The sequence below is a fragment of the Lemur catta genome, chromosome 6 (assembly GCF_020740605.2).
Source record: "Lemur catta isolate mLemCat1 chromosome 6, mLemCat1.pri, whole genome shotgun sequence".
Classification (NCBI taxonomy): domain Eukaryota; kingdom Metazoa; phylum Chordata; class Mammalia; order Primates; family Lemuridae; genus Lemur; species Lemur catta.
Genome location: NC_059133.1, coordinates 56,860,042 through 56,886,116, shown reverse-complemented (window position 1 = coordinate 56,886,116; position 26,075 = coordinate 56,860,042). Strand labels below are relative to the sequence as shown.

The 26,075-nt window shown below is 46.3% G+C and overlaps 2 protein-coding genes across 7 annotated transcripts in view; both read right to left on the bottom strand.

Moving 5' to 3' along the window:
• Positions 1 to 1,266: 1,266 nt before the first annotated feature.
• CELA1 (chymotrypsin like elastase 1) lies at positions 1,267 to 15,097 on the bottom strand. 5 transcript variants are annotated; one of them, XM_045554888.1, is made up of 9 exons: positions 14,786 to 15,097; positions 13,443 to 13,585; positions 12,695 to 12,777; positions 11,516 to 11,616; positions 10,478 to 10,603; positions 9,279 to 9,415; positions 7,660 to 7,805; positions 2,177 to 2,326; positions 1,267 to 1,415 (listed from the first exon to the last, which is right to left on the bottom strand). In XM_045554888.1, exons 2-9 carry the CDS (start codon positions 13,480 to 13,482, stop codon positions 1,398 to 1,400), a joined length of 801 nt encoding a protein of 266 aa, XP_045410844.1. In that variant the 5' UTR covers positions 13,483 to 13,585; positions 14,786 to 15,097; the 3' UTR covers positions 1,267 to 1,397. The 5 variants fall into 5 exon arrangements, with proteins under 5 accessions (XP_045410844.1, XP_045410846.1, XP_045410843.1 ...); XM_045554890.1 differs by lacking the exons at positions 12,695 to 12,777; positions 13,443 to 13,585; positions 14,786 to 15,097 and having other exon boundaries at positions 11,048 to 11,562; XM_045554887.1 differs by lacking the exons at positions 12,695 to 12,777; positions 13,443 to 13,585; positions 14,786 to 15,097 and having other exon boundaries at positions 10,478 to 11,562.
• Positions 15,098 to 18,869: 3,772 nt separating this feature from the next.
• Positions 18,870 to 26,075, bottom strand: part of GALNT6 (polypeptide N-acetylgalactosaminyltransferase 6) — a 30,705-nt gene continuing 23,499 nt past the window's right edge. The window contains exons 6-11 of one of the 2 annotated variants that reach the window (XM_045554884.1): positions 24,470 to 24,587; positions 22,889 to 23,089; positions 22,299 to 22,430; positions 21,519 to 21,620; positions 20,233 to 20,385; positions 18,870 to 19,594 (exon numbers count right to left, since the gene is read on the bottom strand). In XM_045554884.1, coding sequence (XP_045410840.1) covers positions 19,481 to 19,594; positions 20,233 to 20,385; positions 21,519 to 21,620; positions 22,299 to 22,430; positions 22,889 to 23,089; positions 24,470 to 24,587 — 820 coding nt within the window. In that variant the 3' untranslated portion in view covers positions 18,870 to 19,480. Of the gene's footprint in view, positions 19,595 to 20,232; positions 20,386 to 21,314; positions 21,426 to 21,518; positions 21,621 to 22,298; positions 22,431 to 22,888; positions 23,090 to 24,469; positions 24,588 to 26,075 lie in introns of those variants that run through there. The other variant, XM_045554885.1, reaches the window with a different exon arrangement.

Here is a 26,075-nt window from a genome sequence, read left to right as displayed (position 1 = left end):
GAAAATGGAAGGACTTGATGTTGGATGGGGCCAAGTGGGGAGAAGCCCAGAGGATGATGATACTGCAGGAACACTGAGAGATGGGCATAACAGGTGTGTCACTAGCAGAAGGAGGCCACTGCTTGTGTCACTTGCAGGGCTACCTAGCCACTGTGCCTAAAAAACTGTTTAATGCCAATATCTTGGGAACTGAAATTGATGGTCACCAAATCATGTAGTATTGCAGAAGAAACAACCCTTACAAGTTCACTAGAGGAGGAAATTGCATCACAGAAAGGGCCGGTGACTTGCCCAAGGTTACCCAGCTCCTCAGTGGTGAAAGTGGGATAGGAACACAGATGTCTTGGCTCCAGCCCAGCCTCTTATAGTACATACAGTGTTGTAGAGGCCTCTGTTGATATAACAGCCTACCAATTCCAGGACCTGTCTCAGCCAGTTTCTCCTTGCTATAGCATTTAATACCCTAGTCCCTCTTGTCTGGTCTTCAGTGATTGGCATGAAAAGCTGCTTTTCATCCTTTTTAGCCTTCTCCTTTCAGTTCCCCCTTTGCTTTCTCCCAGGCCAGTCTAACAGACTGAGCCATGGCCAGGACAGAGCAGAATTATCAGCTTCCCAGTTCTCTGTGGTTTATAGACCCCTAAATCCGGTTGCCTATTTTAGTCCCAGCTTGAAATGCTGATTCACACTTAGTTTTAGGCCCCATATTGTTGTCACCTCTTCCTCTGTGTTCTGCCTCTTCCCCTCAACACTTTCCTTTTTTGGTTTAGTATCTTTTTTCTCCTTTTTTTCTTTTTGCTCCCCAGGCTCCTTTCTAATTTGTCACTTTCTTAGTCTGACAGCATCTAACCTACCTCCTAACCCTATACTCCTATCTCTAGTGTATTCTAGTAGTTGCCATCACCTAGCAGTTGGGGTGAACACTTGTTCTAGGCACTGAAGGGGGAAACAAAAGAAGAATGAACCCATAGTCTACCTGGGAGAGTTAGGGCACATCAGTCACTCAGGAACTTTTGTAAGTACTCCATGCCTTTGAATATAGCAAATATGCACAGGAGAGGGGGGCAGGTGGACAGATTAACGTATAGCTGGATCTAAAATAATACAAAATGGCTAATGTACAGCCACTCCCACTGGGCTTAGTTTGTGGACTGGTAAAGGTAGCAGCAAAGGGAAGAACCAGTGCACAGATGTGGTGAAATCCAACTTGGGTCCTATAACTGCATTTCCTCTAGAAGGCTTAATTACAAATAGAAAGACACAGTATGATAATGCATATTCAGTTTTATTTGTTTTTCTGTATCTGACTCAATACTTAGAATGCTTTTTCCTTGTTGGTCTCAAATCTACTTGCAGACCTAAGAACCATGTTGGGAAGGCTGCTGGACGTAGGAAAATGTTCAGTTGGAGGCAATGACCTGAAAGAAAAAACAGTGAGTAACTTCTGACCAACTCCTTTCTTATTTTTTCAGGGCTCCCCATAAAGTATGGCCCTCTCCTGGGTTTATGGGGAGTTGAGAGGGTATGGGGCTGGTGGTATGACACAAGTCTCAGCTGTGATAGGACACTTCAGTGTCATAGGCACATGCTCAGGACACAGTGGCAAGGACAGACCTTGAAATGGCTGTGAACCAAGATGATTGGTTCACAATCTCCAGGATGATTGAAGGCTGGAGGGGACAGTGAAATGTGATATGGTTCTTTTAGGACAGTGTAGGCAGAGTCTTACCTAAGTCTCAAGCATTGTTTTAGATGGTAAAACCTCTTTTAAAAGTTAGAGCAAATTCTTGTAATGCTCTTAGAAAGAGCTTGTGGGAGAGCTCTTTGGTGCCCTCTTTCCTTGCCCATGAGCGTGTAAGCCTTTCTGAACTGATTTTTCCCTTGGCTTAGACTTAGGACAGCACTGATATGTGCCTGGTTCAGATCTGATATCGCCGCCATCTTAGCCTATGTAGTAAACAATAGAGTGAAGTTTGCTGAATGGGTATGTGAAGGGGAGGGAACTCAGGATGGCATTATTGAACAAAGTACATTATGGAGGAAAGGGAAAGGAGTAAACACATGAATGTGGTAAGGAATTATGGCTTCCCCAGCCTAACTTTTGCTCCCCAACCCCACCAGAAACCCACCTTGGATTTCCAGGTGACTCTATTTCAACCCATAATTTGAGAGGACTCACATTATTTATCCAAGAGATATAAGCGGAGACCCGGGTGAAGACTGTGGGCTTCCTGGAGACATTACAGCCCTGGCTGGACACAAAGCTGGTCACTCCATGGACAGCATACTGGCTATTCACCAAACAATGGAGGGGGCCTCCAGAATCACCCTGCAGGAAGGAGAAGCAGAGTCCTAAAACTCCAGATCTTTTGCTCTTTGGGCCTTTGCTTATACTCTGCTCACCCCCATCTCTGCTTGTGAAATCCTGTAGAGTTTTAAAACTCCAAGTCAAATCTTTACTTCCTTCATATCCTCACAATCAAAATGAATCTCTTCTTCCTTTCTAAACAACCACAGTACTTCTTCTCTTTCGCTATACTTATTTCATATTCTGCTTGGTATTTTGGTTTCATAATTTGTTTCTACCTCCCACACATACTTATGAGCTTCCTGAGACAGGAACTATGTCTTACTGATATCTTTCTTCTCTACAGTGCTAGCATAGAACTTTGAACATCTTAAGTTCTATAGTTTTTATTGACTTAAATTTTTATTTCTTTTTTTTTTTTTTTTTTTTGAGACAGAATCTCGCTTTGTTGCCCAGGCTAGAGTGTCGTGGCGTCAGCCTAGCTCACAGCAACCTCAGACTCCTCGGCTTAAGTGATCCTACTGCCTCAGCCTCCCGAGTAGCTGGGACTACAGGCATGCGCCACTATGCCCAGCTAATTTTTTCTATATAGATTTTTAGTTGGCCATATAATTTCTTTCTATTTTTAGTAGAGACGGGGTCTCACTCTTGCTCAGGCTGTTCTTGAACTCCTGACCTTGAGCAATCCACCCGCCTCAGCCTCCCAGAGTGCTAGGATTACAGGCGTGAGCCACCATGCCCAGCCTTTATTGACTTAAATTGAACCTGGGATGAGAGAAGTAGAGCATTCTAATAATTTCTTTATCCCCAGCATTTAGACCAATGGGTCTAATGAGACCAAGTATTTGGACTCAGAGTACATAGTAAACACATACTAAACTAAACTGGAGTGAAGAGGAGTAAAAAATGATGTATTAAATAGTGGTTATGTGCTCAGGCTTGGAATCAGAGGAACCCGAATTTATAAAATATGACCTTGACTCCCTTCTTATTCAGCTCCCAGAATGCCAGGTCTATATATGATACCAGGCATAAAAGGGAATATATTTCTCTGGAAAATCTGACCAGTCTGAGAGGAAAGACCTAAAGATACTGACAATGGAGGTTCCCCCCACAAAATGGCCTCTCCAGATAACCTGACAGAAATCCACTGTAGATGAACCCCACCTAAGGCTCAGGGCTACCAATCAGCTTTTTACCACCACACTCTGAAATAAAGGCAGATGGTCAAAGATGACCAAACATCTAAAGAAAGCCTTTAAGGTAAAAATAAAGGTCAAAATGAAGAGACAAAGAACTAAATAAAAAATGAAGGCAACCAAGACTATGCAGGGAGAAGAAAATAAACAATAAAACTATGATTAATATTGCATTCATGATACAAGAACAGCATGCTACTAAACAGAACATTCAGAGAACAAAAATTTCTTTGGAAATTATAAATCTGACAGATTTATAAAAGAAATGAAAGATTGGAGGAGTTGGAACATAAAGTGGAACAAAGTATAGAGAAAATAAGAGGATTGGTTTAGGAGGTAAAAATATGAATAACAGAAATTCTAGAAAGAGAAAACTAAAAATGGAGAGAAAATCATCAACAAACAAACAACACTTTCAGAATCAAAGGTCTGGAGTTTCCATGCCAAGACACAGATCACTAAGGTCAAGTGAAGGTGAAACAAGTTGCTTACAAATTAGTGGAGAGTGTGGGGTTGAATTACTGATAAGTTGACTATGTATTAACCAAATGAAAGACAAGTATCAACGACAGGGAAAACAAAGTTATACAGCAAAGGAAAAGTAATCCTAGAATATTGTTAATATGTGATTTAGTTGTGAATAGCATCTTACATAATCATAATAAACACTGAATGTTGATCTAACCAAAATTATTTTGGGAGGTTGAGGTGGGGATTAAAAAAGTTCATGCTTGAGGGCATGTATGTGTATATAAAAGGGAAAGAGATCCACATCTGCCATAACTGAAAAACTGAAGTAGCAGTGTAAGTATATATATTTAAAGGTATGGAGGTAGACACCAAAGGAATCAGGTGTGAAGAGTTGCAAATGGTCCTCTCTGGGGAGGGAGAACTAAAGGAGTGAAGAGAGCCCAATGACTGTTCTTTTCCATTATTGAGCACTATAATTTTATTTGCCATTTAGAGCAATTTGATAGGTATAGCTTCAATAAAATTGAAAACTTAAAAAGAACTAGGGAAAGAGATCAAAAGTTCAGACTGGGGAGAATTCTTTTAAAGAGGAACTAGCTGAACCCCACCCCACCTACTGCTTAAAAGATGTTTCTTTCTTTTTAAAATTTCTCCGCTTTTGAAGGATGTTTTCTTTAGATTACTGTACAAAAACAACCTAAATCTCTCCCACTTAAATTCTATCAGGGATTTGGGGGTATTTCAGGGCTAGAGAAAGGGAAGATAAATGAATTGTATTTAATACTATTGTCTTATGCTAACTGACCCGAAAAGAGACCTCAGCTCTGGAGAAATGGAGAGTGGGCTGAAGATTTTAGAGCAGAGCTAAGAGCTGGAAAAGAAATCAGTGGGAATGGTTGATTGAAGTGGGGAAAAGAATTGGGGACCCAGAACTGAAAGCCCAGAAGATATACTATTTGGGAAGCTCCCGTGGGAAGGGACCTAGAAACACAATGGCCTCAAAGAATTGTCAGTTTGGAATGGCAGCCAGAAGAAAAGTACTCTGGTGTTTCAGAGTTCAAGGCCTGAGAGAGAGCGAAGAGATGTTTATTAACTCAGAAAGGCTAAACCTGGCTGGGAGCAAACGAGACAATTCAAAGGCCAGGTGTAGTGGGTCATACCTGTAATCCTAGCACTCTGGGAGGCTAAGGCTTGAGCTCAGGAATTTGAGACCAGCCTGAGCAAGAGCAAGACCTCATCTCTACTAAACATAGAAAAATTAGCCAGGCATGGTGGCGTGTGCCTGTAGTCCCAGCTACTTGGGAGACTGAGGCAGAAGGATCTCTTGAGCCCAAGAGTTTGAGGTTGCAGTGAACTATGATGACACCAGAGCAAGACTCTGATTGAGGGGTGGAGGGTGGGGGATGGGTGGTGAAGCTACCTTAGGAGGTTATATGTAGAGCTGGTTGATAAGGCTCTGGAAGAGGTTGCATTATGCATTAATGTCTCTCTTTTTCTTTTCCTTTTTGCCCTTACTCCCGTGTATAGTTACTGGGATACAGGACTTTTAAGTTTTAATGCCAGGAAAGTTGGGAGCAAACTAGGATGAATTGGTCATCTTATTTCCATGGTTGTTTTTGCTCACAAAAAACCTGTTAATCCTTTCATTCTATAATTTCAGCCAGCTTACCACCCTCCTGCTGGCTTCTTTTCCTCCTCTACCTAGCTTAGACTTTGCAATTGATCTGCAAGCCTGTTCTTTTGCCCCAGTTATGCAGGAAAACCTAGCCCTGGATTAATCCACTCCTTACAACCGGGTTTTGAGTAATGGAGTGAATCATACACCCACATGGTCATTATGTGGTCTCCAAACTCAGCCTATCAGTAACATCTTAGAGGACAATCCTTCTCCCATTCACATTAATTATTCCAGACCCATACGACACTTGCCCCTTCATTTTCAGCAGTCGAGTTGACTCCTCCTAGTCCTTCTAGTAGTTCATGAGTAACTAGAAGCAATAATGCAGAACACCTGCCAACTTCCAGCTACCCAACCCCCCCGCAAGCTTTCACATCCCTGTGCACATCTGGTGTTGCTTTTGCTGTTCAAAGACAGCTCCATCTGTGCTCTTGGTTACATCTCGTCCTTCTCCTGTGGGATCTTGTGCCGTCCATTATTACCTCCCTTTGACTCCACAGGATCCTTTCCTTTCTGCCTGTTTATGTACTCATTTTTCTTCCCTCTTAAAAGAGAGAAGAAAGTTCTTTTCCCCCTCCATAACTTGCTATCTTTAAAGCTACCAGACTTTTTCTGTTTTTCCCTTTCAAACAAGATTCTTGGAAGAGTAATCTACATTCCCTGCTATATTTCTTAGTGTCTCTTTATTCCTTGCCCTTTAATCAAGCTTCTGCCCTTGCCACACCACTGAAACTGCTCTTGCCGAGGTTACCAGTGACCCACCAATTGCAACCACCCTGGGCTGTAGTGCAAAAGTAGCCACAAACAATGCATAAATGAAAAACTGTGGCTGTGTTGCAATAAAATGTTATTTATGGACACTGAAATTTTATACATATTTTCACATGTCATTACATATTACTCTTTTGATTTTCCCCCTAACTATTAAAAAATGTAATAACCATTGTAAGCAAGCAAGTCATACAAAAACCGGCAGTGGGCTGGATTTGGCTTGTGGGGCTCCAACCTCTGCTCTGCTCTAGCTGTAGGGAACGTCCTATAATTCTCCATGTGTTGTAGGTTGTTTCTTGGCCCCATGTCTTTATTTATACTGTTCCCTCCCTTTGAATGTCTTTTCTCCTTTTTATCTGTCCTATTCCTATTTAAACTTCAAGACTCACTACAGATACCACTTTCTTGAGGAAGGCAAGTCTTTTCTGACCCCAGTAGGTAGAGGTAAGTACCTATCCTTGGGCTTCCATATCACCCTATGCATGTCTTTGTTATAACACCTAACCACAATGTATTACCAAGTTCTATTGTATGTCTGCTCCTTTGGTTCCTCCACTTGACACTGATTCCTCTTTGTACCCTTAGCACTTAGCACAGTACCTGGTATATAACAGATAGACAATGAACATATGTTGAACAGCATTAAGAAATCTGTACAATGGTTCATTGCTGATTGATCTTGTCTAAATAGAGGAAGATTCTGTTTATTATGTACTTTATTTTTTAAAGTATTAAAAGAAATTATTTTGTATATTTTCCCCTATCCTACTCATCTGAACATACTGCCCAAAATACCACTGGGGTAAAGGGGCAGTAGTGGAGGAACTATAAGAACAGGTGGGACTGATGGGAGCGAGGCTGTCTTACATACAATTACAACCACCCCTCCATGCCTGGCCCCATCACTGCCATAAAAAAAAATCTCAGTCACAAGCAAGTACTAAGAACACAAACATATACTAATACACAAATATTAGGCCATGTACAAGCTTTTGAGGTGAGAGCATTGAGCATGATGAATTTTAAGGTTCCTTTCAATTTTGAGATTCTGTGAGTATAGAGTTACTAGCACAGAATCATTCTCACTCAGACGCCAGAGCGGAAAGTATAGTATGTACATGGGTGCGAGAGTAGGTATGGAATAGGGGGTGTTGAAAAGTCGGGGGGTGGGTGTTGAGAAGCAGAGAGGGGAGGAACCCGGAGTGGGACTTCTGAGACCTCCTGCATGTGCTCACCTGGCATCCAGAGCGCACTCCATCTCCACCCGCACACACCATGGTGTTCTTCACAGTAGAGCCCCAGTAGGAAGAGCTGGAGCAAGTGGCATAGCTCACGGAGGGCAGGTAAGCCTGCTGCAGAGTCTGGGACAACTGTCCATTGGCTGAACAGGGCACACAACATTGGAGGTCAGCCCCAGATGCTGTCCAAGGGAAAAGCCTTCCACACTTGCCAAACCTCAAGCTCTGGTGAAAGGGCAAACTTCTTTCTACATGTCAGGAATCCTCCTTTCTTCACTCTTAGATGGCCACAACAGGTCCTGTCCTTCAGAGAGTCATCCTTACGTATTGTTCCCAGGTTCCAAACCACTCCTGCTTTTTGTCACTCATGGATAACTTAGTTAAGTAGTTAGAATGGTCTTATGTATTGATAACTTATCTGTCTGCTCTGCTTCCTCCTTTCACTGTAAACCCCAGCAGAGCCGGGATTGTGCATACTTGTTCCATTTCTTAAGAGTTTGGTGCAGTTTTCCTTTCTCTTGCTCTTTAGACTTTTCAAAGCCTTTGCCTTGTATTATTTCTTTGTTATAGATCAAGACATTGAACCTCAATAACATTACATGAATGGAGTGGAGCTGGATTAGAAGCCTGTGTCTCTCTCAGCTGCAGGTTTTCTTAGACTTGCTGCTTGTAGCAAGGCCTTGCCTTACCTCTAGAAGCCCAAATACTGCCTGGTGGCTGATAGACTTCTGTATCAGGCTTAATGTTTCTGCCCTTCTTAATGATCTCCATAACCCTCCCACCTTTCCATGCTATCTGTATAATGTTCCCTACCTGAAGTCTTCTCGTGATGACCAGAAAAGAGGTGAGGCCTCCTCTGCCCTATAGCTTCCCCTGGTTCATTCACTCCAACTCATGGCCCAGTGCCTGCCTATGGAAGTAGCATGATGGTATAATGACCATCAAAGTGAGAGCCAGGGCTGGGCACAGTGGCTCATCCCTGTAATCTCAGCACTTTGGAAGGCTGAGGTAGGAGAATTGCTTGAGGCCAGGAGTTTGAGACCAGCCTAAGCAACACGGTGAGACCTCATCTCTACAAAAAAGTTTTCTAAATTAGCTGGGTGTGGTGGTGCACTCCTGTAGTCCCAGCTACTTGGGAGGCTGAGGCAGGAGGATCATTTGAGCCCAGGAGTCCGAGGCTGCAGTGAGTTATGATCACGCCACTGTACTCCCTGCCTGGGTGACAGAGGAGCCCCTGTCTCAAAAAACAAACAACAACAACAACAAAAGTGAGAGCCAGGATGCCTGGGTTCTGGCCCCAGTGTTGCCTGACTTGTCATGTGATCAAGATCCTTAATTTCTTTGGCCTCAGTTTCCTTATGTATACAATAAGGGGCTGGTACAAAATACTCCTGAGGCAAGTCTTTTTTTAGTTCTAAGAGTCTATGAATCTCTAACTTGACTATTCTATGATCCATTCTTAGCTTGATTTATTTAATGTATCAATTATTTTATCTATGGTTCCTCTGGTTCCTGGTCTGTGGCTATAAACATCTAGGACTACAGAAAAATGTGTCCCAAACTCAGCTACCTATTCAAGACCTCTGTGGTGGATGCTGCCAATGTAGGTGACTTACTCTTGGTCCTGCCCCAGCCTGTGATGTAGCAGGGACTGTTGTTAGCCAGGATGGTTCCCGCCTGGGGCAGAACACCCAGCTGGACATAGCCATTAAGGGTAACGCTCTGGGCCAGACGCAGCAGGGCGATGTCATAGCTGCAGGAGGAAAGGAGACTGCTCACTCATGGGATCAGTCCTTCCCTCAGGTCAAGCATATGCGCTGGTGCTCTCTAAGCCTTTGTGTCCCCATGGAATTGGAAAGCCACCAACCACTTTGAAAAAGGAGGAGCCTACTTTGCTAAGTCTCAAACTTGAGAATTACGCATTTTGGTTGTAGGACATTATATGTTTAATAGCAGCATCTGCTGGTAGGATTTTGGTATTGCAGCCTAACGCTGATCTCCACAATCCAAGCAAGTGGAGAACCAGGAATCTGAAAGGAGCAGAGTGGTGTGATCTTGGTGGCAGACTTCTCAAAAAAGAAAGATGTAAAAGACTGCATGACTCTGAAAGCCAGCAGAATATCCCAATTATTTAAACCCATCCCTGCCTCCACACTCTACAGAATTGACTACCATCTTCATTACTTCCTTTCTGTAAGTTTACTACTTGGTCTTGAAGTTTTCCCACGTAAGATTCACTTTAAGGGCCAAGGCACAGTGGCTCATGCCTGTAATCCTAGAACTCTGGGAGGCTGAGGTGAGAGAATTGCTTGAGCTCAGGAGTTTGAGACCTGCCTGAGCAAGAGCAAGACCCTATCTCTATTAAAAAAAAAAAAAAAAGGCGGGGGATGGGCAGGGGGGGGAAGAAATTTACTTTTGCTGGTAGAGTCTGTTCTATAAAGTGAATATAACAATAAAAACCAGACAATAAAAATGGGAACATTAAACTCTGCAGAGAAGGAGCTTCAGGTATTCCAATCTCGAAAACCAGCCTGAAGTCCCCAAAATCTTCAAAAATTCTCAAGTCCTCTGAAACCTAAATTCTCAGAGTCCTCCTGGATGGATGAGCCAGCTCATGGCTCCCTCCAGGACATAGTGCCCCCTCTTAGGCTCAATGGGCTCTTCAGCCAAAGGACAGGCCGTGAGCCATGAACTAGGTTTCAGGCAATGCAATCCCTCCAGCCCTCTTGAGAGAACACGTGAAGGAAGCCAAGACCCAGCTGCTGGCCAATCAGCTCTCCACCTCCTAGCCCAGGCCTGCCCAGCCTGTGCCTACCCCGCAGCCACATTATTGCTGTTCCAGTTCGGATGCACCACGATCTTCTGCACCCTCACGTACTGCTCGGTGCCATCGTTCTGGTTCAGGTTGTGTTCTCCGACCACTACACGGAAGGTCAACTGGCTGGAGTGAGAGAAGGAAGCCCTGAGTGATCCAGGGGACTCAAACCTTCTCTTTTTCTCCTGGGAGAAAAGTTGGAGAGCCATCTTATATACTTTCTTCAGAACAGGAACCCATCTTAATCTGGCCCAGGTGGAGGAGGAACGGAACACCCTCAAAGATGAGGAAGTAACAATCTTTCTCTCTAATTTACTAACTAGTGAATGAAAAAAACTATCATTGACTTCATTTTCAAAGTTTATTAAGCTGAACATCATAGGCTGAATATCTTGTAACCTGGGAATGGTGTGGTGAGCATAAATGAAATAGTGGCTCTCAGCTGCAGAGATTTTGAGGGAAGCATACACTCCTAGACTAGTAGTTCTTAAAGCGTGGTAGACTGGCAGCATTAGGATCACCTGGAAACTTGCTAGAAATGCAAATTATCAGGCGTCACCCCAGACCTACCAAATCAGAAACTCTGCTGCGTGGGGCTCAGCGTGCCTTCCAGGTGATTCTGATACATGCTCAAATTTGAGAACCATTCCCCAAGACAAATATGAAAAAATAGTTACCAGTGAGATGTTGACTAGGCACTTAAATATTTACTCAATCCTCACAACAACTCTACAAACTAGGTATTAGGACCCCATTTTAGAGAGAGGAGAATGGGGGCATAGAGAAGCTAAGTAAGTTGCCCAACGTTACATAGCTAGAAGTTGGGGGAACGAGGTTTGAACCTGAGCCTGCTTGACTCCAAAATTTGTACTTTTCACCATGCTACCTCTCTATAGCCCCCCAAAGGCAAATGGGCTGGGCCATGGCCCACTGCCCAGCCCCTTAAAGTCCTGCCCTGAGGGACTGAGGTTACAAATTCATCCAGAAGGGCCAGTCTCTTCCCCACCCAGGGCTCAGAAAAGCTGGTCTTTTTCTCACGAGTCCACGCAGTGAGCCGCTGTCATCACCCAGTTTTGTCTGATGAGGGTCCCTCCACAGGTGTGATACCAAGAACTCCCGGACAGGTACTGGAGGGAAATCTAGATGGGGAGGAAAGAAGGGAGGGATAGGTTGGTGTTTATGAAAAGGTTTTGCCTCAAACCCCTGGCATCCCTCAAAACCTCCAACTTTCTGGACTAGGGAGGGCAAATAGATGCCAACTGCTATTGATTGGTTGGTAGTGGCTCCCTGGAGTGGTGTTGAGGCAGGGTGTGTAGATGCCTCGGGGTCAGCAGGAAAGAGTGCACCATCGTTTGGTGGTTTGTTGTGTACATGGACAGGGTAGTAAAGGTACACACACACGGTGTGTTTGGCATTCTTTCTCTAGGTTGTTGCAATGGCTCTAGAACCAAGGTGCTATCTCCATTCTCTCTTGGAAAGGAAATGTAGCCAAGGAATTGCCCCATCACCTAAGCCCAAGTTTAGGTCTCCGGAGCTCTGCCTTCAATGTTTTCAAGACATACCCTGTCCCCCCACTTCAAGGAATACTTGGAAATACCAATGGAATGTTCATCTTTATCAGTTCATGTCTCTTCCTCTAGCAACTCACACTACAGAATAGCTCTACTCCTGAAAATTGGGGCTCAAACTTCTGTAAATTGAATATAACTCTAATGGCAGTGATTCAGAGTGTGGATATTCACCAGTTAATTTGCCAGTTTTACATACACATTTAGATTATTTAAATCAGGGCCCAGCTGCCCTGTTACGAAAGTGGAAACTCTTTAAATAGCCAACTAAGCAACATACGCTATTTGGATGTGTTTGTGTGTGACACACACCATGTGGACTGGTGTGTGCATGTGTGTTTCAAGGTATGTGGAGTCTGAGGTGTGAGTCTGGCACAGTCTCTAGAGTGTGCCACAAGTGTGGGAGTACAAATGTGATTTCTGTTTGGTGTGTGCCTTGGAGAATGAGTGTGGTTGGTGTTTAAATCTCCTCCAAATCTTTTGCATTCGGAAAACCAAATAAGCCCGGTCCCATCCATCCTTAAAATCGAGAATTCAGACAGTTGGAGAGCTGCCCGTTAAGAACATATACAAACACACGTAATACTTTATGTCAGTGCACAGCAACTCTTATTCGGGTAGAAGTCTGGGGCTGCGAAAGGACACCCACCTGAGAAGGCCAGGAATTCTTCTGGGCCTCAGTCCCTCCAACTACCCGGGCATTGGTTTCCAGAAAGTCCTGGGTGCTGTGTCCTTTGTGGGGCAGAAGAAAAGTGAGTGATGACTAAGCGTGGGGTCAGCCAGGGGTGCGGGTGGGGGCGGTGGTTGTGCTTTGAGGAATGTTAGCCTTGTCTGCAAATTCATAGCTCCTCCCTAACAAATGAGGGGCCCAGCTGTGAGTTCTCTGAGCCCCTTTTGAAAGCAGGAGAAGCTGAGTGCCTTCTGCTTCCCCCAGGTGTCCCCAGAACTCTGGTATGCTATGAAGGACCTATCTCAAATTACCAGCCTAGGGCCCCGAGGCTCCCTGTGGTCTGGGCCTTACTCAAGGTCACCCTTGGCTTGAAGGGACACCCCCCCCACCCGCCCCCAGTGTCCCTGGATTCTTTGGCAGGATTCTCTAGGGAGCAGGGACAGCAGTGCACATCCCAGCCAGACACCAGCTGGGGGTGGTGGGGAAGCCCAGGCTCCCTGGAAGGGGCTTCTCTCTGCTTTATGACTCAGGCACCTCAGGGGCCTGCATGACAGTGGCCCTGACCTTCCTATCTTGGGCTCCAGGAAAGTAAAGTTTTTGCTAGACCTACAGGCAGAGTGTCCCACCACGCCCTGGGATGGGGAGCTGGCCTGGGCTTAGAAACCGCTTTCCGACCCTCCACTCAAATTCTCCTCACTATAGAACTCAAGCCAAATGATCCACTTACCATAAAGGACCAGGGCAGTGAACACCAGGAAGCGCAGCATGTTGCCAGTAAAGTAGACCACTGCCCCCTTGCCATGAACCAAGCCCGCTTTATACTTCTCTTATCAGCAGCTTTGCTGATCTTCTTCCTGCCAGCTGGCAGGGCTGCGAGGGGAAGGCAGGGAAAATCACAGGTGACATGGAAACACAAATGAAAAGATTTCTTTTCAAGTAAACTAATTTATCTGTTATTCAAAGACAGAACAAGGCCGGAGCTGAATTAATCATCTGCTTTTAGTTGAAAAGCATCCAACAAACTCTTTTTCAGAAATAAGATGGAGGCCGGGCACGGTGGCTCACACTTGTAATCCTAGCACTCTGGGAGGCCAAGGCGGGTGGATTGTTTGAGCTCAGGAGTTCGAGACCAGCCTGAGCAAGAGTGAGACCCCATCTCTACTAAAAATAGAAAGAAATTAGCTGGACAACTGAAAATATATAGAAAAAATTAGCTGGGCATGGTGGCGCATGCCTGTAGTCCCAGCTACTCGGGAGGCTGAGGCAGAAGGATTGCTTGAGCCCAGGAGTTTGAGGTTGCTGTGAGCTAGGCTGATGCCATGGCACTCTAGCCTGGGCAACAGAGTGAAACTCTGTCTCAAAAAAAAAAAAAAATTGGAAAAGAAAAGAAATAAGATGGAGGGCTGGGACTGGCTTTTCCCTCAGGATTACTCCCCTCAACGTCTAGCGCTGCCTCACTGTCCTCCCTGGCACCTGTGAAAGCAGAGACCTGTCCTGTGCATTAGGAGGTAGGGACAAGGGGTGTCGGAGGAGGGGAGAGTAGTTAGCAAGAGGAAGGAAGACACAGCAACTCCCCCTGCCCTAAGAGGGAGATGGCGCATGCCCCCAGGATGCAGACATAGGTGCAAAGCAGGAGACAAAAGCAAAGTAGGTGCAGTGGAGAGAATTCTGGTGGAGGAAAGTATTGAGAAACAGGGTTGGGGAGACTCTCAGATGGAGAGCCAAGAAGGGAGCTCCAGAGAAGAATATGGGGCAGGTTAAGAGAGGGAACCCTCAGGGACAAAGAGACCGTCTGAAAGCTGTGAAGGTGGAGAGCAGAGGGAGCAGGAGGGGAGGAGCAGGCGGGTCCTGTGGAGGGAAAATGCTTGCCTATCGAAGTCCAGAGAGGAAGGAGGGAGGTGCGCTGCATGTCACTCTGTGAGGTGGGCAGAGGCCTTGGGTTGGGCACAAAATTGTCAGAGCCATTGCAGGCCCCAGAGCAGAGGACTGTGGGTGGAGCAGTGATGGTAGCAAAGCCGGGGAATTTAGGCAGAAAGAAGCCAGGAATCTAGAGGGAAGCAGGAAACTCACCTGGCCCACCTGGAGCATTTTGTCACCTTGACCCTCCGGAACTCAAGATTCATGCGTCACATCACGAGGTGTGGAAAAGGCTGCTCATAGGAGTCAGCACAGACTGGCACCTTTTCAGCGTCCTTGAGCTGTTCAGGGGATTTGCTCTTTAATGCTCAGACAACCTGGAGGGCTCCCTCTCCAGCCCAACCTGCAGCAGTCTGATGCAAAGTGGACCTCTGGGAAGATGGCTGAGCTGGGCTAGGAAACCCAGGGCCTCTCTTGTCATTCTCGTCCCACTTTCCTGCCTCCCCTGGAGAGCAAGGAGGCAGCTCTAGCCCCGGATGAAGAATCTGAGAGGAAGCTTGAGGGCCTCTTAAAGATTTCCTCTTGACGTCACGTACTCCAAAGTGGTGAACCTTTAAGGGCAAGGCCAATTTCACATCCGTCTTTGTACCCTTGGGCTAACCCAGAGAAGCCCAATCTGTATTTGCTTTAAAAACAAATTCTAGGACTGCATTTAAGACCCTCACAATTGGTGCCTAACCTCCCATGCTGGTCAGACTCTTTTATACTCTTAGGGTTAGGTCTAGACAATGGCCTTGGCTTAAATTTTGAGGCGCTGCATTTCTTCTAAGCAATTCTAATTCTAGGAATGCAGCCTTTTGAAATAATCACAGGTATAAATGTACTCTGTACAAAATAAATGTACAAGGTTGTGGGTTATAATATAGTTTGTCACAAAATTAGGAAAAATGCAAGTATTCATAAAAATAGGGGAAGGTTAAATAAGTTGGGAATAAGTTCCCTACTATGGAATACTATGCAGCTTTTAAAAATAACGAGGTACATTTAAATGAGCTGACATGAAAATCTATCCTTGGTATATGTGAAGAAAGTAAGCTGCAAACAACATGGTACTGTGTGTATTTGTATATTCATAGAAAAAGGCATGGAAGGGTCTGTATACCAAGCTGTAAATTCAATAGGTACGGGGCACCATGAGGATGAATTTCACTTTTTTTTTAACCTGATATTTTTCTATATTATTTGACTTTTCTCCACAGTATTACTTTTGTAATTAAAAAGTAAAGAATAAATTCTGGGACATTTAGCTATTTTTGGTAATGGCCCCAATACTCTTCAAGTGGGAAATAGATCCCCAGAGGGGGACCAGCCCTTCAGTGCTAAAGTGAGAGGCTTCTGGAGCCAGGAGATTGTAGCACAGGGCTAGCGGCAAGGTTTTAAGAGTTGGCGGCCTTAGGTTAGCCCTGAGAGTGGCCAGAGGGGTGGGTTTGAAGGAAGAGTACAGGTGTAATTTAGGGCAAGGCCAGCCTTGGCTAAAGGGAAGACCACGAAGCAGGTGCCACTCACTCCCACCAGCACCCTCTCCCTCTGCTGGACCACTTCCCTTCCCTAGTCCTTCCCTCGCCCCCAAACCTGGACCATCTCACTTCTGTTGCATCTCTCACTTCCTGTGAATTCCTCTTAGCTGACTGCTCCTGGGAGATGCCATTTGGGGGCAGGTAGAACCGTCCTGGCACCACAACAGGGGACCTTGGTTGGATACATACCACAATATGATTGGGCTGGGGAGCTGTTGGGTGACACTGTAGATGGAATGAGGGTACTGGGATAAATGGCAAGTGATCAATGCCCGATAAATGTTGGATGTTTAATGCAACCAAGAGTAAGGCCAGGGTTAGGGTCTGGGACCACGACTCTCTATGGCTTGCCTTACCTATTACCATGGCATTCAAAGCCTTTCTCAATTGAGCCCCAACCCACTCTTCTACAGAGCTGACTTACCCAGCAGGAACAGCAGGAACAGTAGGCACAGTGCCCAATACTTTTAAGGGCCTACAAAAATGCTTTAGATTCTTTTAAAATAAATGCAATCAGCCTGGATAATATTTGTCTTTAGACCAATGCAGTTATCAAATATATATATATGTTTTTGAGACAGGGTCTCACTCTGTTGCCCAGGCTGGAGTGCAGTGGCATCATCATAGCTCACTGTAACCTCAAACTCCTGAGCTCAAGTGATCCTCCTCCAGCCTCCTGAGCACCTGGGACTACAGGCGAGCACCAATACACCCAGATAATTGTTTTTGTGTGTGTGTAGAGGCAGGGTCTCGCTGTGTAGTTCAGGATGGTCTTGAACTCCTGGCCTTAAGTGATCCTCCTGCCTTGACCTCCTAAAGTGCTAGGATTACAGGTGTGAGCCACTGCACCTGGCCTAACTTTTAATATTTTTTTATGGAGCAAGGGTCCTATCAAGGCAAAAGCTCCCAGGGCCCACACAAATCATACTGTGGCCCTGATCTCTTAGCTTCTACACCCATTGCTCCCTCACCCTGCTGTCCCTGTGGTTTCCCAGACCCACTTGTACTTTTGTCCCACTGTAGCTTTGCTCATGCTAGATCACTGCTTGTGTGACATCTCTGCTTATTGAGCCCTTCCCACCTGAGGACTCATCCTTTGAGGTCTTAGGTCTGACGTCACCATCTTTGTGAGGTCTTTCCTGATTCCCTAAGCAGAAGGAGTTGTTCCTTCTAACTCACCTAGCACACCTTTGCACACATCCAGGCTTGTGATGATTTGTTTCCATTTAGAGTATGAGTTCCATGGGAGAAGGACTTCATCTTATATCTCATGTCTACACATGCTTGGCACACAATACATGGGCTAGATTTGGGGTCAGACCATGTTTGGGGACACAAGACCATGGCTGTAACAGAACTTTTCAGGTGTGTGGTTCTTTACAGCCCAAATCAACTGATTCAGCTAAGGGACAACACGGGGGAAGAGGAACCCAATGAAGACTTCCTTTACCAATGCCATAAAACCTTTATTTCCACTGGGATCCCACGGGCAATTCTCTTTTCTTTCTGGGAATGAACTTTTCCTTTCTCCAGGTCACACCCTGGCTATTCTCCTTTCCCTTTGGTTGGGCTACCTCAGAGTGTCTCCTCTACAGGGTCTGGAAGGCTCTCAGGGTGAACTGCATGGGAAGAGGAGGCAGCTGCAGTCCATGGCACCCCCATGTGGTGACAGCTTGCTATTGAAAGTCAAAAGCCGCCTTCCTGGATAGAATTTTTGTCCTTTGAGCAGCTGGGCAAAGGAGCCAGGTGCGGCAGTGAGTCCCTGAGCTTGAAGAGCTGTATTCACATCCGGTCTGCTCCACAGGGGGCCTTCATGCAATCAGGGCAGATGGGATCAGTCTTCCAGTAAGTTCGACTCTGCGCACTGTCCCTGTTCCCTCGGCCTTCCCAAGACTCTAGTTAGTCTTACCTGAGTCTTTAGCTTCAGGGTTGCCAATACCTTGCTGGGTGAGTGACCTTGGACAAATTCACCTCTCTGGTCTTGGTTTCATAGTAGGAAAATGACAGGGTTGGACTAAAACAACTGTTTTCAAGTTGTGCTTACAGAAAGTTCAGGGACTAAAGGGCATTGCCTGCTCCTCCCTCAGTTTCACTCTGGCTACTTTGCTTTTTATCTACCTTTTCTATGGGGCTTAGAAAAAAGGGTGTGGGACTTAAACTTGGGAATCACTGGTTCTAGCAGCTTTCTTTCAACACTAACATCCCAGGATTCCCGAATGTGGTCTCCCCTCCAATGGCAACCTGGCTCCATTTTGTTTTATGGAGGCCAGCTGGCTAGAAGAAGGCAGAGGGGATGAGAGGGCTGGTGGCTAGTTGCCTAGTGTTCTTGTGTAGTGGAAGAAGCCCTGGCTCAGCATGGAAGATTGAGCCCTGGTCTTGGCTCTAGCCATCTGCTAGCCATGGGACTATAGGTAAGCTCTTTTACCTCTCAGTTTTTTTTTTTTTTTTTGAGACAGAGTCTCGCTCTGTTGCCCAGGTTAGAGTACTGTGGCATCAGCCTAGCTTACAACAACCTCAAACGCCTGGGCTCAAGCAATCCTTCTGCCTCAGCCTCCCAGGTAGCTGGGACTACAGGCATGCGCCACCATGCCTGGCTAATTTTTTCTATATATTTTCAGTTGTCCAGCTAATTTCTTTTCTTTCTTTTTTTTTTTTTTTTTAGTAGAGACGGGGTCTTGCTCAGGCTGGTCTTGAACTCCTGAGCTCAAACCCATCTGCCTGCCTCAGCCTCCCAGAGTGCTAGGATTACAGGTGTGAGCCACTGCGACCGACCTTGTCTCAGTTTCCTTATCCACAAAATGGGCACAGTGGTTTCTGTCCTGTCTTTGTCACAGGATTATTATGTAGATAAAGGACACGTGTCAGGGAGCTTTCTGTAGACAGTTCTACAAACTTTGGGGAATATTAGCAAGAGAGGCTCTCCTGGACCTCTAATCCCTCTGTTAGAATATACCATTTCACTAGATTCTGCAGTTGCTGTGGATGGCCAGGGATTCAGGATGTGGCTACAGAAGTACTCTTCTTGAGCTCAGCATTGCTGCCCTGGGCCCTCCTCCAGCAGCCTTCTCTGCTTTGGAGGCCTCTGTTTCCAGGACAGAAGGAAAGCCCTCAGCCAAGGACCATGTGTCCTGATGGTTTGTTCCATCAGCGTGGAGGAAAGAAAATGGGCCCAATGTTGTTGCAAGGAGTACGAAGGTCTTGCCTTGATATCCATTGGGTTTAGAAACCCATCTTTAAGGCCGACAGAGAAACTGATGATCAGGTTCCCAGGCATCAGCAATCCTGTTTCCTGAGAGGCTTGTGGAGGCCCCCTTGGGGGATGATCCGGGTCCTAGACAAAGAGCCACAGCTGGTGGGGGTCACTGGGATTGCATGGGGCCATGGCTGGCTTTTTGTCCTGGGATGTCAGGCAGGTACCAGATCCTGAGTTCCTGATGAGTTGATCCTAAAAAATGACACAGCAAAGGGTCAACCTGGGCCACCAACAGTACTACTCGGGATAATGAGATGGGGAACACTTGGTAAAAGGCAAAGGAAACCCAACAAGGTAAAAAGACACTTCTTAATTCCTTTCCTGGGATGCCAGACTCTCTGATGAGATGCATTTCCAAGTGTCCATGTCTGTCTGGTGCCAATTCCTCATCCCTGGCTTTAGCCTGAGTGGATAGAATAGAAGAAGACAAGACCATGGCCAACAGAAAAATGCCTGGAGGGTCTCCGCCTCCCCTAGATGGCCAGGCTCAAAGATCTGGGGCCACTGCTGCCCACTCCCAATTTTCTGCCTTTGATTAATGTTTAGACTCCTTCCTTCCCTATGGCGCCTCAAGGTTAGGTTCTTCTTTTTCTAAGCTGAAGTGGGGGGTGTGTGTAGGCTCACTATGGGTGCTGGCTTGAGCTAAGTACAGTAGCACTTACATCATATATCCTGAAGCACATGGTGTAATGCAAAGAGCCCATGCCTTCATGTCAGACTGATCCCACGCCTGCCATTTACTAGTGATGGGTCTTGGGCCAGTCACAAAAAAGAAGATGAAGATGTGGCCTCAGGTTCTTGATTCTGAGCTTTCTGGGTGACTGACTCACCTGGGTCAATTCCCATTCCTCGTCCTTGGGGACCTGGCTGTTTTTGCCAGTGAAGTGACAGCTCCTGAGGCCCAGAGTGTCCGTGCTGGCATGTAGACACAGCTGCTTTGCTATGTTGTGGCGAAGGTCCCTCTGGGTTGTGTACTCGAAGTACTGGAAGTGAAGACAGGAGGAGGTCCTGAGGAGCCAGTGGAGAGTTCGCCCACCACCTTCTAAAGCCACCTGCCCTGAGATCCCAGCCACACATGCCTCCTGGGGAGGAAAGTGGGTGGGCGAGGCCATGCTAAGACGTTAGTAATTTATGTTCTGCCTTCATGATTTTTGCCATATCTGGGTTAGACTGGAATAATAGTTACTTATTTTCTTTAAATTAAACATTAAAATTTAGCCTCACTTTAAACATGTGTGAAATCATGTGTTTGATATCCTGATTCTATTTTAGCTAATAAATTACTATTAAAATTTTAAAAATGTTCTTCAATATACCACTTAAAATCATCTTGCAGGCCAATGGTACAGGAAATGGCATTAGAATGACTGTCTTCATTTGCATAGGCCAGCAGTCTGTTCCACGTCCTGTCCCGTGACACTGCCTTCCTTGCTTCTGCTCTATTTTAGGTGGCTGTCACTTACCAGGCACTGGGCATTCAGGGTAGACTGAGGGGCAGGGGATGGGAGGTTACTAGTTATTCCGCAGGGACACACTGGGTCATTGTGAGGCATGGGGTAAATTCCCAGGACCTCAGATAACTGAGATGTCAGTAGGTGGTTGTTTTGGGGTCACTGCTAAGTGATAGGGTGATAGCTTCCGGGAGTGGAGGCATTGAAGATAGAATTTGAATGTAGATAAAGGAAAGTGCTAAAAAATTTTCCATACTCACCCCCAGATATCACCCAGCAGCTGGCCTCCTCCAGTGAACCTCCTCTGATTAACAGTCCTCCCACCCATCCCTCTCCAACACCCATCACTGATGCTGTGTTCTCTCTGGATGTCCCTAATTCAGACTTCAGAGAGAGAGAGAGAGAGAGAGAGAGAGAGAGAGAGAGAGAGAGAGAGAGAGAGAGTGTGTGTGTGTGTGTGTGTGTGTGTGTGTGTGTGTGTGATGCATTTCCCCTCAGTCTGGAAGCCTCCTGAAGGCAAGGATGGTATCTCTTCCTCCTGGAGCTCCTCCATCCCAGTTTTCAGGAAAGGACTATTTAAGGGAAAGAAATGGAGCCTGTGAGGAGAGGAGATCCTCAGAGACAGGTTTCTCTCAGGCCTGCCCTGCTGAGGTTGGACCATATACCTGGTTGCCGCCGAGGCCGTGGCAGGAGTACATGATGAGGGGCTTCCCTCCACGGTTGTTCTCACCCACATCCAGGCATTGGTTGATGCCAAGGTTCTTGATCTGCAGAATGGTAAGCAGAGAGGGAACCAGGATAGCACAACCAGGTTTCCTAGTTTATGGTGAGGCGCCCAATGGGAACAAATTCTAGTCAACTGGAATAAATTTGCATGGCCAGATTTCCCCTCTGATTTTTCTCCTCTGCTCATCTTCTCTGCTCATTTAACCCACATGCCTGGAGTTAAAAGCAAAGTAAGATGCACAGCCGCAGAGGCTGGGAAGGGCAGGACTGGGTACCCACTGTGGGCCAGGATGGGGATCCTCACAGGATGCTGGGTCAGCACATGGGAGATCCCTTATAAGCAGTGGTTCTTGAAGTGCGATCCCCAGACCATCAGCGTCACCTGGGGACTTGTTAGAAATGCAGACTTTCACACCCCACCCTATCCCTCTGAATCAGAAACCCTGCAGATGGGGCCTAGAGTTTAAACACGTCTTCCTGGTGATATTGATGCATGCTAATGTTTGAGAACCACTGCTTATGGGCTGTTTTCACATTATAAGGATTTTATCTATCTCTAGAAGCCCCAAAGTGGCCTCTCAGTCCTCTTCCTGGATAAAGGAGGGAGGAGGGTAAAAGTCAATTTTTATTTGTTATCCATCTGTGGGGTAAGTGGTCTTGAACTTCTTCTCTAGGGGGTGCTAGGATGATGGGTAGACAGGTGGATCCTCAAGACTTACGGCTCCATAGAAGGTGGGTGTAAGGTCAGGAATAAATATCTCTGGGTAGATGTTGCTCAGGAACCAGGAAAAGTTGTGACAATGTAGTTGTTCCCTCAGCTGCAGTCGCTCCGAAATGTCACCAAAGGATTTCTGTCAACCAAGCCAGCCCCCTAAGGGTCAGTTCCACCAGTCTTTGACCTTCTTGTCTGGGCTAAAGTCCAAACCCCCTGCCCAGCTTTGGCCCCTCCCCTCATAGCTCCCCTACTCCCTCATCTCCTGTGACTCCCCACTGGTCAGTTCTCTCCCAGTCCCCAATTCCGAGCCATTCCTCCTGTAAGAGGTTCTTTCCCCAAATCTCTTCTCCCTTTCCTCTCTCCCAACGCCCACTTGGAATGCAAGGACTCTTCAGGGAGTGACAACATCCTCTAGCCTTTAAAATCTTTGCGCCCTGGGGCCCTCCCCAGTCTCTAGCTCACAGGGCTCTGAGGGGTGAAGGGAGGCACCAGATGGCAGAGATGGGATAGAACTCTGCCCTTAAGCCCTTGACCAGGGTCTGAGATTTGTACTTCTCTCCATCCAGATATCTTCTGAGCACCATTTCCTCTCACCTCTTGGGCAATTTTTGCTGCCTGCAGATTTCTTCTGTAGAAAATCATCTTGTAGTTGTCCATCCAGACCTCAGCCAGGCGCACTTGATTGCGAGCAATGACACTGGTGCCCTTGGGGAAGGTGTGGGGGCTCTTGGTACGGAACACATGGCCTACCACAGAGCACGGGATGATCTCCAGTTGGCCCCCACACTGCCACACCTGACATAAGAGGAGACAGGGTGGGGCCTTCAGCAGGGTAGGTGGAACAATCCCCTAAGGAGTTCTGTTCTGTCCCCAGGGTGCCAAACCCCAGGTCCAAGGACTTGGGCAAATGCTGCTCTCTCTACCTGGAAAAAAGGACATTGACTAAGCTTCTTCCTAGTCCATGACTACACAACCCCAGGCTCTCTGACATTGGTTCATTCTAAATTTAAGCAAACAGAGAGTTGCAGGGTCCTGAGGTTATCAGGGCCCACTTTAGAGAAAAGACTTGGTTAAGTTTTGTTACCTATGTCTAAATAACTACTCTAAGCTCTGATTGCTTGGCTTTTTGACCTGGAAATGTGATTTTTATCAGCTTACCCAGGGATAACTGAAAACTCAAGATCTCCCACATCAGAGCATCAGTGTATTAATTAATAGCAAGGACAGTCAACTGCCAAGTGGCCAGTGGTAGTCACCTGGACCCTTAGTGACTAGCTTACAAACAGAGAGATTGAACAGAGGTCAGAGGCTCACTGAGGAGCCTAGGATCAGAAAACAGAGTATGATGCTTGGCTGGTGACCCTTCTCTACGCTGCTGGGCTGGTTTAAGACATCCCTCCTATTGGTCTTCTCTCTTGGGTTTTAGATGGGAAGGTATGTTGTTATTCTTTTTAGTTTGGCAGTAATAGAAATATATAATCATAGTTATAGTATAGGTAAATAGTACCTCCTGTAGTAGAGTAGGTGTCAACTAAATGCTTAACATGTGCCAGACACTGTGAGAGGTGACTTCATAAATGAGTTCATTTACTTACTAATTACTTTTCCATGTCATGGGGATTTGTGTAGGTTTCATGGACAGACAATCTTTTCTTCCTGACCTAATCCTGATTTGTCTAATTCCTGGAATGCCTCAGAGTTCTGGGATGCACCAGAACTGGGGCCACCATCTTCTCCTACAGTTATGAAGAGCGTGGTGAGCATAGGTAGGGAAACTCCAAAGGCTACCAGAGCGTAAGTCCTTTGGCCTGGGAAGGGGAACCTGATTTTTCCAGAAAAAGGACACTGACTGGTTACTGACCTGTTTCTACCTTTACCCTAACCCTATTTCCACAGACATTACAAAAGAGTCCCCAGTCCCCAGCTGTCCAGTCCTTATTATCCCCTCCCGCTGAGAAGTTCTGCCCATTAATTTGTTTCAAGCTGGCCAATCTGATTGCCAAACCCCTACTGCCACAGACAGGGACAGGAGCAAAAGAAAGGTGGAGCCATGATGGAAAACAGCCGAAAACAGCCACCCTTTTAAGTTCAGATCCAGATGTGATATCCCTGAGGCTGCTGCTGCCAGTCCCCTGGGATGTTGTGGGTTCCCCCCGAAGCCCTCTTCACTCTCACCCGGAAGGACATTTCCACGTTCTCCCCTCCCCAGATCTCCATCTGATTATCATAGGTACCGATGTGCTCAAAGTAGGACTTGGAGATGGAGAAGAGGCCACCAGCAAACGTCGGGGATCTGGAGAGACAGAGGGAGAAGTATGTGCATCTTCTGGGGGAGGAGGAGCAGGAGCCTGGCAGGGAAAGCTGTTTGTGGAATCCCCTCCTCAGCCTCCTACCCTATTTCCCGGCCTTTCCTCTTTCCCAGGATGTGCTGTCCCTCCTTCCCCTAACTCATCCACTTAGCTTTTACTGTCTTCTTCCTATGCTAGGACCAGGTCATGGAGAGATATAATTATCCTTACTCTAAAAGGCACTCATTCATTTGTTCAACCAAGGGTGCATGAAACACTGGCCACCAGGGCCTGTGCTGCATGTTGGACATTACAGAGCTGAGAAAGACAGATCCCATTCCCTGAGAGCTCAGTCTTGCAGCAGAAGTTAAAGCTACCTTTGTTTACTTTTTGGCAGCAAAGTGCCTGGAGCATAGTAGATACTCAATTTTCAGAAGCCGTGTGAAATTGTTTTTGAAAATGGGCAGGATCCAAACTAGGAATGAATGAATATTATTAGCTAGGCTGACCTCATTGTGTTTCAGGATCCCTGGCCCTTTGGGGACTACAAAGCCACAGTATTAGTAGGAGCCTAGCCTCAGTGCTTTTTACTGCATGAGAAACTTTAGCTTTGAGGAAAAGCTGTCAGTTGCTTTGAACAGGGGAAACCGATAAGAGGTGCTTCCCACCAGAAACAGGGTGGGAAGTGAGGTGAGATCAAGTTCATTTGGGACTTTAGGGGCATTTGGGAGGTTATAAAAAGATTCTGGCTTTCAGACAAAGGTGGGGAAGCACAAACCCAAGTTAAGATAAATTGAAAAAAAAAATCTCATTCCTAGAATTTAGATACCAGGTTACTCATAAGAGGGGCTAGGCTAAGAGTTCAGGTACCCAAGTGGACAAGGGGAGGTCTAAGCCAAAGGGAAGGCAGGGGCAGGAGCACATCATCACTAGCTGTTGGCTTCTGTGTCTGGGCCAGGTTGGCTTGGATAGGGCTTTGCTGCCCTCAATGGGCGGCTTCACGTGGTACAACCAAGCAGAAAGACACTGAAACCTGTAACTCCTGAATCTATCAAGGTACCTCATACACAAAGTGTCAGGGCCACTCAGCGTTCATTGTCTCATCTATCAAGGTGACTACACAGGAGCTTGACCTTGGTGTTACGCTGTGGCTTCTCCTGTCACCCTGAAGTTGGCTCCTGCAGCCATCTTCTGGAAGGACTTTCAGTCGGGAAACCCTCTTCTAAGGCTGGCTTCCTGTCACGGTTCTGGCCTCTCCAGGGGTCCTAAGCCAGTCCAAATAGTACCCTGAGAGGCTCAGAGAGTCCTTGGAACTTCAGATGAGTGCTTTGAAGCTAACCTTCTTCCTCTTGAGGGACTCCCCAACAGGGGCCTGTCTTTGTCTTTGCAACTGAGAAGTCACTGGCAAATATGGAGGATAAACTCTCCATAAATCCACAACCAATAAGCAACCTCTAGGAAACACCCTGTATTTCCTGGCCTACTTCCTAGGA

What these genes read in the sequence shown, in the direction of transcription:
- CELA1 (XM_045554887.1), bottom strand. Translation starts at nt 10,989, where the DNA reads ATGCTGCCAGTCTACCACGCTTTAAGAACTACTAGTCTAGGAGTGTAT. An exon ending in AGCAATAATGTGGCTGCGGG is followed by an intron (nt 9,416 to 10,477) that starts GTAGGCACAGGC and finishes TTCCTCCTGCAG; the next exon opens with CTATGACATCGCCCTGCTGC. An exon ending in GAGTGCGCTCTGGATGCCAG is followed by an intron (nt 2,327 to 7,659) that starts GTGAGCACATGC and finishes TCCTTCCTGCAG; the next exon opens with GGTGATTCTGGAGGCCCCCT.